Source organism: Sinocyclocheilus rhinocerous, unplaced genomic scaffold, assembly GCF_001515625.1.
Source record: "Sinocyclocheilus rhinocerous isolate Xijiao unplaced genomic scaffold, SAMN03320098_v1.1 scaffold771, whole genome shotgun sequence".
Taxonomy (NCBI): Eukaryota; Metazoa; Chordata; class Actinopteri; order Cypriniformes; family Cyprinidae; genus Sinocyclocheilus; species Sinocyclocheilus rhinocerous.
Window position 1 is genome coordinate 129,207 of NW_015640450.1, and position 11,458 is coordinate 140,664.

The 11,458-nt window shown below is 38.6% G+C and overlaps 1 protein-coding gene across 2 annotated transcripts in view; it reads left to right on the plus strand.

Annotated features, from left to right (window-relative positions):
- LOC107752833 (histone-lysine N-methyltransferase SETD2-like) overlaps window positions 1–10,661 on the plus strand; it is a 30,845-nt gene extending 20,184 nt beyond the window's left edge. For both annotated transcript variants that reach the window (XM_016568897.1, XM_016568898.1), the window contains 6 exons: window positions 2,006–2,131; window positions 5,638–5,774; window positions 5,985–6,096; window positions 8,451–8,525; window positions 8,620–8,721; window positions 9,181–10,661. In XM_016568897.1, the coding sequence (XP_016424383.1) occupies window positions 2,006–2,131; window positions 5,638–5,774; window positions 5,985–6,096; window positions 8,451–8,525; window positions 8,620–8,721; window positions 9,181–9,342 (714 nt within the window). In that variant the 3' untranslated portion in view covers window positions 9,343–10,661. The remainder of the gene's footprint in view (window positions 1–2,005; window positions 2,132–5,637; window positions 5,775–5,984; window positions 6,097–8,450; window positions 8,526–8,619; window positions 8,722–9,180) is intronic.
- Window positions 10,662–11,458: the final 797 nt, after the last annotated feature.

Genomic DNA, 11,458 nt, shown 5'->3' on the forward strand with positions numbered 1-11,458 from the left:
GAACCAATTAAATAAGAAACTAATGTTTAAAAAAACTTCCAAAATCACCTTAGATAAACGGCAAAAGTCAACAGGCTTTTCAAAATCCAAAATATTGCCAAACAGGCGCTTTTGCATCTAGTTTCGAAACTAAATCATCCGCTATCGTCTTGTCTGTCTCACCTCACCTCACTCTTCTTGACAGTCAGCTCGACTCACTCTCCTCACTGGAGAATTTAAATCTGATCTGTGATGCTACTGTCGTTCGGCACGCTGCATTGAGCAGCCGCGTTCAATTTTTAATTGTAGTGTCTGTTCTTTTACTGAACTAAATGATTTTTATTACTATAAAAAATCAAAACGACAGTGGGGATCGGTGACGCGGTGGGCAAGTGACGTAACCGGTGTTGCGGCTTAACACCGGTATCACCGTCAGCACCGTCTATCGCGGCAAGCCTAATAGATATCGATCTTTATGAAGCCTTTTTTATCATGTAGAATTATTTATAGTGATTCTCCAATCAGGATTTTTACAGACATTTATTCAGGGCCTAAATTTCATTTTTGAAAATGGGGGTGGGGGTGGTGCATTCTCCTCTTAGGTGACTCTTGTGGGGGATTTATTTTAATTTGAGGGGTGGAGGAGGGGGCATTTTTTAGACATTTTTCAAAAATATATAATTATCTGACCTAAATGTTTGATCATGCAGTGCATTTTTGTTTTTACAATGGGGCAATTGTTGCACAATAGCTTACACACAGCACAAGCCTGATTTCATGAGCTGTATGTGAGGCGGCCTTATGTGTGTGTGCTTTGAGTGCGCATGAACGCACCGTCTCTAGAAGAGCATGCTAGTGCTGAATGGTTTAAAGGGGTGGTTGATTATGATTTCTCTTTTTTAACTTTAGTTACGGTGTAATGCTGCTATTAGAGCATAAACAATGTCTGCAAAGTTATGACGCTCAAAATTCAATGCAAAGGGAGATATTTTCTTTTAAAGAAATCGCTGTTTAAGGACTACAAAAAAAGGCTGGTAGGGACCACAACGTGTGTCTTTCCGGGTTTGTGACATCACTAACCCTGATGTTTACATAAACCTTGCCCCCTGGAACATGCAACTACCTGTAATGGTATGGGGGCGTGATATTTCCGGACAATGTGCACTAGGCGGTTAGCGATTCACAGCACACTGGGCCAGCTAACCAATCTGAGCTAGATTGCGTATTTCTGAGGGAGGGGCTTCATAGAACCAGGAACTCAACAGACATTTTGACGAGAATGGAAAAAGCGGTGTAGAATAAAGGTAAAATATGTGAAAATTATGTATTTTTACGAAGCATGAACACGTTACACTTCCCCCCCATAAACACAATCAAGCCTTCAAAAAAAGCTGATCAACCACCACTTTAAACACTGGCAAGACTTAAATAGAAATGCAAATGATAAACTTTAGTGCCGATGCGACACTGCCCGATTGTGCAAGTGACAATTCCTGTGTTAACTGTGCAGCTCGCTTATAGTGCAGACTCGATGTGGTGATTTGAAGTCATTTGCATTTTGAGAGGGAAAGTGATTCACTCACACTGTTTGTGAAATTACGTCTCACAGAAAGTTTTCTAATTTCTTTAAGTTATTTAATAAAGAAATATGAATTGTACCTCACCTTCAGCATTATAATTAAAGACGGTGCCACTGCATATCATGCCAAACCTCTCACAGTAGGCACGTCGTCAGCTTGAGATCGGCCTTTATAGAGACCGCCGATCAAACCTCTCAAAGCGATTATCGGCCGATAGCAATCAGTAGCCAATCAATAGGAGCACCCCTATCTTAAACCTTGCCCCTTTCTTACAATTGACTCTCATTCAGCCTTAATTTCCAAGTGCAACGCCCACATCTCAAAATCCAATGGATAAAAAGTTCCCATCCTACATACTTTTTTTTTTTTAGTCCCCTCGAGTGAACACTTAATGCTGAAGTAGTATAATGATGGCTGCTAAGCATTATGCCTGTATTTGTGTGCAGACATACACTGAGCCAGCTGCCAGTTACCTACATGGGCAGCAGGTGTACACGGGTCATCAGCAGGGTGTGGTTGTGCAGCAGGGAGGCACAGTCACCACCATTGTCACATCTCAGACAGTTCAACAGGTATGTAACTCAGGCCTTTCACCAGATGAGGGTGCTGTTACTCGGTCTCTCACCATCTTTTTTTTTTTTTTTTTTTTGAGCATTCCTTCTGCTTAGTAATTGTTCATAAAGAAATGCTGGGACTATGAATATGCACATAATCGATTAGTCATATTTATTTATTTTAATTTAATTTTTTTAAAGGGTGTACAAAATTTTTTCCCCCACGTTTTATCACCAAAAACAAAATAAGCTATTTTTAACAAGCTGTGCATTTCTATTGAAGAATGAATGAATCAATCAATCAATAAAAAAGATTAAAAATTGATTAAGGCCTGTTTGCAACAACACACGATAACTATAACGATAAAGATATAGTTTTAAAAATCATTCTAAATGTAAAAGAATCGCAGAGTCCTCACCACATCTATAATGATAACGACACTATAGCTTTGGAATCACTTTCAGATTTTTTTATTTTTTTTTTCATCTTATGAATGATAAAAACATTGACAGCCAATCAGAAGAAAGATTGCAGGCGTTTAAAGTGGCAGATGACATAACTGTACACACAACCGCACTTATCGTGTGTTGGCGCCATTACGGGGCCCAAATCGCGACTTTGGAAAATTTTTTTTTTTTTTAAGCGCATCGTCTTGCGCTTTAACGGACAAATGCACCTTGCCAATTTGAACAGTCAAGCGATTTTAACGCATTCAAGCACAAGGATACACGAGTAGCAACTTTATTCAGTGTGTTGTTACTCAGACAGCCGCGTCTCTGATATCTAGAGCTCTGCATTTCTGCCCGAGCCCGATGGGCCCTGACTTACGCCCCTAGGGCCGGGCTTTTTTCACGTCATATCTCAGACACGGGCGGGCATTGTGCCTGTTTTAGGCTTCTCATTTTTTTTTATTTTTTTTTTTTTTTTTCGTAATCTTTCAATTATGGTGATGAAAAAGATTTGCCATGCTGGTGGAAACAACACGAGACCATTCTACCGCGACTGTCAAGACTCGGACGGTGTTTAGTGTCCCCGCCAGCAGCAGCGAGCGTGCCTTCAGCACAGCTGGAAGATTTTAGAAAAAAAGGAGGACTGAGTGTCCCCGGCAGCAGCAGCGAGCGTGCCTTCAGCACAGCTGGAAGATTTTAGAAAAAAAGGAGGACTGGATTAAAACTAGGGCTGCTCCTGACCAGAGATTAATTACTTAAATTCTAAACCATAATGAGCCTTTAATATTTAGGCTAACCTATTCCGCGTTCAAGCGCACGCAATAGGTTAAAGCTTGCCGCAAAGCCCCGGCAAAATTACCATGAATGTGTCTGGGGGAAATGGTAAGGAGATATTTTAATTATCAGTGTTGCAAAGATGAAGTTGACCATCCTGACTCGCCCTCTCCTCACTGGATGCACCTTAAGAGAGAAGTGCATCTTTACAGATTACGTAATGAAAGAGTTTTTGTTTTCGATTTGAATTATTTCGTTTTAAAATAGAAGGGGTGGGAATCACCAGAGGCCTCACGATACGATATTATCGCGATACTTGTGTCACGATACAATATTATTGCGATTTTAAATATATTGCGATATATTGTAATTTATTATCTTTTTCCAAATTCAAATTATGTCCCCAAAGGAAAACTTTGGCAACATCTGTTTTAACTAAAAATAAACATTTCTCAGTTTGTTTATCTCACTTCAATTTTATTGCTGCAGTGCAAAATGGGATTGTCAAGCAGACAAACTGACCAACACTTTCATGAAAACCTCATAACCTCATAAATGTTGTATGCACCTGGCAAACTCAATTCTTTGAATTACAGTCTAATAAAGTCCACCTTAATTAAATTAGGGTGACCATATATTGGTTTTCCATAAAGAGGACAGTGGGTGCGGGGGTTTGGGGTGTGGTTGGTTGGTGGTTAAAGTAATGCCGAAAGTGCCCAAAGTAGCGCAATCTCAAATATCAAATTTGGTATATTGGTAATATTTCAATACCTAATATACATATTTTATATCTACTTAACATCTAGCACAGTTTTATCATAGGTAGAATGCAAAATGTTTCAATACAAGCATTTCAGTCAAATGTAATTTATGCAACATTTCAAACCTTTATCCCATGGGGAAAAATCAAGCCATGGCAACAGTTTAAAAGTAGCCCAATTCCATCGGGGAAAAAAAAAACCACGGACTTGACAACCCTGCATCCAACACGAGCTGCAGGAGTCAGATATTTGGTATATTGGTAATATTTCAATACCTAATATACATATTTTATATCTACTTAACATCTAGCACAGTTTTATCATAGGTAGAATGCAAAATGTTAGCCATCTTTATTTTACTAACTTACTGCATACAGAAGGTGACCCAGCTGACCTCACCAGAAAAAAACTCAACACCACCATCTAGGGGGCTGTAAAGAAATTGATTTTATTATTCGTTCAAGACCGAGACGGCAGAAAAGCGCATCCTGTTTGTTTTCTTTATTTTAAAAAAGCACAACATTTTGTAGATATTATGAGTGCACACAAATAAAAGTAGACCCTTTACAGTTCCAAATGATGTATTACTCTTATGAGCAAAAATTACAGCGTTAAGTTGTTTCTGTTGTTAAGAAAAAAATGCAAGTAATCACGCCAGCCCCTCAATGTCCTGCAGAGCGCGCTTTAGCTTCCACTCTCCGCACAAACAATTGGATATGCGCCTAATAGCGCACATTTTTAGGTTAAACGTTTAAACTAACATTGTGATATGCTTGAAGTGTTTTATAGATTTTATTTTAGGCAAGTCGTGTTGATTTGAGAAGGCTAAATTGATCAAACGTGATCAACTCACTGTCTGCCGCTGGCCGCTTAGTCGTTATTTGAAAAAAACAAAAACTTGAATTTAACAAACAAAAAATGTTCCAAACATATTTCTCAATTAACTTAAAGAAATGAAAAGAAATATAACCACTTTGCCATTAAAAACAAAACTATTTTAATGGCTGCAACAGCAGCTGTGCAATGGGGAAGAGAGAGAGAAAAAAAAAGACTCTGGCTCCTGTCGGACTCGAGAATTCTGATAAACTGTCGGACAATTTATATATAGTTTCTTTCAATTTCTTAAGCGTCAAAAGAAAAAACACATTCATCTGGAAGAAGGGGGCTCAAATTTTCTTGCATACCTTGCAAAGGGTCTTGCATACCTCCCTTAAAACTCTTCATGGCGCCCCTGGTTGGTGTGATTGGTCCTTTACTCATGCGCAAACCTAGTAGAAAGACAGGAATTTTCTGAGTGTTTTCGAAATGTAATAAGGTTGTAAGGCACAACTGTTTCAGGTTTGATTCAGTGTGATGCACATAAATCTAACGCAGCATTATAAGCTATGTTATTAATTGGCATAATTAATATGGTCACATGGCCTTAACTGTAGTATAAAGTCCCTGCTAGACTGCTTGTAATTAGTATTTTATAGACAACATGGTTCCAGTAACCCTAAACATGCTGACTAACCTCTCCTGAACTGTGATTCACCACAGGAAATGATCGTACCCAACAGCATCGTTGATCTGCCACCCCCTTCCCCTCCCAAACCTAAAACCATTATCCTGCCTCCCAGTTGGAAAGTGGCGCGAGACCCAGAGGGCAGAATCTATTACTATCACATCATCACCAGGTATGAATGGTCCTTATTAAGCAAGCAATCTGTATATCATTAAAACAGAAGGAGGGGGCAAGAATTAAACCTCCTTTTTTAATCAATTAAGCTTGATGACATCACCATGGATTGATCTAATGATGAAGATATTCCCGCCAAACCATGTCTGCCTTTGTCCTATTGTAATGGCTTCACTGAGCACATGATGAAATGCGCTTTCTCTTTCAGGCAAACACAGTGGGATCCTCCCAGCTGGGATGGGACTACAGAGGAAGCCAGTGTAGAACACGAGGCTGAGATGGACCTCGGGACGCCCACATACGATGAAAATCCTTCAAAGGTATTAAACGATTCATTATGCTTAGGGGAATATCATAGGACTTTTATCAACCTGAACATTGAAGTACTGTAGTAGTTGTACTTCTTAATACACAACTTCAACCCTGGCCCACCCAGACCATTTATGAAAATCAAAGCAAAAACGGATAATTCAGTTGATGGCACCACCTTAAACATATTAACATATGCCTGCCCACGATTACACCTTAGACCAGTAACTTTGTGGGATATTTGTTACTCATTTTACATGCAAATAAGTTAACAGAGGTCATTTGAATATAAAAATCTTAAAGGTACAGTAACAGAAAAAGGTCAAAAGAGGAGTGGAGAAAAGGTCACACAAAAACATTTCTTAATGTTTTTGAGACTTTTTTTCCCCCTCTTACGTTCACAATGTGAAATGATACTAATGTGTAGAATGAATGCTCAGTATTTATTTTATTCATATAAATATTAACAAAGTTACAGCATGGAAAGACTAAGAATGTTACATGAGACATTCAGTATGTAGATTTTGGTAGTATCGGCACAATGATCTCTTTATTGCTTTTCTTTACACACATTATCGTATCAGTTAAACCCAATGTCGGTCAACCTCTAATTCATATGTAATAGATTTATTTTAAGATTAGATGGGTTTGTTCCATTTAGACATACAGTATTCATTTTATTTGTGAAGGTCTTAAAGTGCCCCTATTAATGCCTTTTCGAATATTACCTTTCATGCAGTGTGTCATGTAGCTGTATGTGAACATAAACTATCTGCAAAGTTGTGAAGCCGACAGTGCACGATACATAAAGTTATTGTCGATCAAAAAAAGAGTCGGCTCGCAATCGCCTAAACGAGTCGTTTACAAATCATTTAGAAATTAGGTAAAATTAAATCTATTTTTTGAGAAAACTAATCTGTTTTTTGACCTTGCATGCATGTAAACCTGTTTTAGGAGACTCATAAAACAATATTGGCAACCTTAAAAATGGCATAATAGGGGCACTTTAAAGTCTTAAGTTTGTTTTAAAAACTCCGCAGATACCCTGAATAAAGGCAAAAAGCCAAATAAAGAAAACAAACTGTCAGTAGTACGAAACAAAGAAATGAATTAGATAAAGCAGTGGGCTTTTTTAGGTGTTTTTTTTTCTTGATAATATCGCTGTTATAGACCTGTTTTCTATTACACAAACCAGCTGTATTTACATGAATACCTTACCAAGACAGATATTTTGACTAAGACGTGCACTTAACCGTTCTTGCACGCAGCAAAATTACCATGACAAGTGATCTTTGCAGCACACAAACACATACACGTGAGCGTTTGAAGCGGCTGCCTTTCAGACAGTATTAAGTACCAAATAGTGTGAAAAAACTGTTTTTGTTTTTAATGTTTTTGATTGATTTAGTACTGGTCAAGTATCAAAGCACTGGTACTTTTAACAGTCTCTATTCTAGAGTTCACTTTGGTACACACATGTAGGGCCTGAGACTGTCCCAGCCTCTCTGGATAATTGAAGATGTTGTTCCAGGCATCTACGATGGAATGGTTCACAGCTGGGGCTCATCCACATAGAGAAAAGCTATTTGAAGTTCGGAGGAAAACACTTAGACCACTTAAATTTGCCTCAGTGTTTAAAAGGCATTGGTTTTTAAGATGCATCATCTGATGCAAATATACAAGAGGTCTGACCGGGCCAATCCGAATCGAAACATGGTCAAAAGCAAGTTACAGTAAACATTGTTTTAATAACCATCTTGATCTGTCGTTCACTGCCGTCGTCTCTCCCCCATCACCCACTCTGCGTTTCTTTCTTTCTTTCTCTGCCTCATTCTCTCTCTCAGGGTTTTGCTGGTGTTTTCTCTGGCTCTCTTTGATGCTAATCAAACCCAGCTGTTGCAACTGCATTCATTTATGTGTGGTTTCTCGTTTGGAAGTCGAACTGTGCAGAATCTCTTTTCTTCTCGTTTTAGACTTCAAAATATCTTGAATATTAAACTTTTAACAGATTTCGTTACCAAAGGGTTTTATTGTCTGTTGTCAGTATGTTAGCATTTCCTCTGACGTGCACTGGTTTGGCCTTTGGGTTTCTTTCTGGGACCATGGGACAATCAGTATTGACAGTCTTGGCATTGATTCAACATGTCTCATTCATGTCATATCGGCTGCCTAAGGGGACTCTGGGAGTTGCAGTGTTTAATGTTGTTCATTGTAGAATTTAGACTCCCAAGTATATTTTGGAAAAGAATGTTTAAACAATCTCTAGATTATATAATCTTACATGAGTAATACGTCAAATAAACTGTCAATATTCACAGTATGTATTTTCATGCGTTGGGTTTTTTTGTTTGACCCCTTTGCACAGTTCTCTACAAAGACCGCCGAGGCTGACACGTCCAGTGAGCTGGCCAAAAAAAGCAAAGAAGTCTTCCGCAAGGAGGTGAGCTTTAGATTCTCTTGGGTTTTTTACCAAATAATTAGCGGTGTGTGTCCGACTCGTCTAACTTCTCAATTTCTCCTGCTTATCTTTTCAGATGTCACAGTTTATTGTGCAATGCCTTAATCCGTACCGCAAACCAGACTGCAAGCTGGGCCGTATCAGTAACACAGAAGACTTCAAACATCTCGCTAGAAAGGTAGGTATCGTGTATGCCTTTATGCTTTTTTAAAAATGGACAAGGAACGTTCTTATGTTATTGTTTTAGATAATCTTGGTGAATGCTCAGATATATAGATAAGGCTGTTAAAGCACTTACATCCATATGCATGTAGATAGACATCTTTGGGTCACACAGTTTTTTTTCTTTTTTTCTTTCATGTTTATTAAAACTATATAACGGGAGTAGAGACAGATCTTTTCTTCTGTATTGTGATGTACATCCAAGTGAAATGGATTATCGAAAAGAAAAAAAATGTAAGATGGGGTCTTGGTTCAATCCACTTTGCATTATATGTATCCCTTTAAACTGGAGAAATCTTTGTTTTTGAAATGCATTGTCACTGAAGTCTTTTGTTATGATGTCATCGTTGCTGCATCTTTAAACCTTTGGTGTGCGTGTGTGTGTGTGTGTGTGTGTGTGTCTATCTGCTCACAGCTGACTCATGGGGTGATGAACAAGGAACTGAAGTCTTGCAAGAATCCTGAAGATCTTGAATGCAATGAGAACGTCAAACACAAGACCAAGGAGTACATCAAGAAGTACATGCAGAAGTTTGGCACTGTGTACCGGCCCAAGGAAGACACAGAGCTGGACTAACTAGCCTGAAGCAAACCCAGGAACCTCCTGGCAGCTCTTTCCAACTGAACACCTCTGGCCTGAACAGTTTTGGTGTGTCAGAACAGGGCAGCTCGAGCTCGAGTCCTGTTGTTTTGTTCCACTGACCATCTAACCATGTCCTAAATGCTGCTCTAGGAGGGGGCGTTGCCTGAGCTGTCCCGCACAGGGGACGCTTTTATGATGAGATAAACTGCTGCGGTATGAAGCGCGGAAGACGCAAACCAAGGGTGCTACACAGATTCTTTCCAAGATCTTTTTAGTCTTCTCAAAATTATCTCTAAGGCAAGTGTCATCACTTGAGCGAAGAGGATCATCTTAAACTCTGTTCTAGATGGGGAGAAAAAAGAATAAGTGGACCATTAAAATCCTTTTCCCTTGCCACCCCACTCCATTACTGTAGTTGTTACCAAGGGCTTTTGTTAGCTTGCCTGCTCTGCTAAAGGTCCAATCCCTCGCTGATAGTAGTCGAGAAAGAAGGAAGGAGAAATACAGACGCTAAGGATTATATCTCAGATAAACTACCCACAGAACTAGTCATGTTGGACACACTGGCCATGGGGTCGCCCAGCTCAGCATTGTTTTTATGGATTTTAGACTACAAAATAGAAGTGTGCAGGTCTGTGATCTAACCCCATTTGCCCTGGTCTTGTTTCTCCTCTCGACTGGGTGGAAGGTTATGTAGCAATGATATTTTATCGAGGTCTTTCACACTGTTTTTACATTAACATGTTTTTATTCATGTCGCGAAGGCAAATGTGAAGCCCTCCAGGCAGTTTGTAGCTTATTTTTGTGGCCATCATGTAAGGATTGATCAGGTTTACTATCCCATAAGCTCTGGCCGTTAATCAGCTCTCACCCCACCTTATTAACCTGCATTAAATTTCCAAACATGTATTATATTGCTTTATATGTGAATATATTGAGAGTTAGTTTTTGAGACCATTTGCAGAGACTTGACTGTGGGGGTCCACGTTGTCTTGTGTAAATAGGTCTAATTATACCAGACCGGAAAAACGGAATTAGAAGGATACGACTAGGCCCAAGTCCTCCGTCCCGTCGGCACGGCTCTGGTGTGCCTACATCATGGCTCCGTATGTTGGGTTGGGTTTTAAAGGTGAGGGTGTTGTTTCTTTTTCCCTTGCTTTCTCTGTAGAAAGACTTTGGATCTTTTTTTATGTACAAATAGGAGTCTTGCCCCACTCCACTGTAAGTACTGTGCAAGCACATTGTCATACTGAGTGTAAAAACATTTTAAGATAAAATTAACTGTTTTCTAAAAAATAAGTCTTGGTTGTCTTGTCACCTTACCTGCGTGAATCGCCGTAGCTCCGGTTGGAATGTTCTTCCGCGGGATGTGTGCAGTTCTGTATATTAACCGCTAGAGCGCCAAAAGTTACATAGTGCTGCTTTAAGTCCAGCATAGAGAGAAGTCACCAGAGAGAAGTCTGTCCATTTATCAGAAGATCCAGTTATGACATTTTGATGAAAAATTATGAGGTCAGAGCTAATTTTAAAGAATGAAACTTACATTGATTAAGTGTTCAAAATAAGATTATTACAGTTATTCATTTATTAACTATTATTACTATTTATCATGAAGACTAAATTCATTACTTCAGAGTTATGTGCCCTCTAGAAGCTTGCGTTCTGCAAGTGAACGGCGTATAATTGTGCCATCTCAAAGAGGCACAAAATCACTTTCACAGACTTTTTCATTAACTGTTCCCTCCTGGTGGAATGACCTGCCCAAAAATGACTAAATCTAAATCTAATATATATGCTTGAGGTTACATCTAATACCTCTAATGGGAAGAACAAAGATGTAAAAGAAATTTTTTAAACAAAATACAATTATCTTTTAGATAATACATTAATCTCGTTTTGGCTATACAATATAAAAAAGTCAAATTTTCTTTGGAAACAATTATTTTACATCCCACATTTTAATATGCCTTATAAATGCTAATACATTAAAATGTATAGTTGCCTTTATATTTTAGAAAAAAGCCAATTTAACTTTGAAAAAAAATTTTATATCATGCTTTTTTAATATACAGTAAATGGTATTAATTCATGAAAATATAGTTACCTTTAT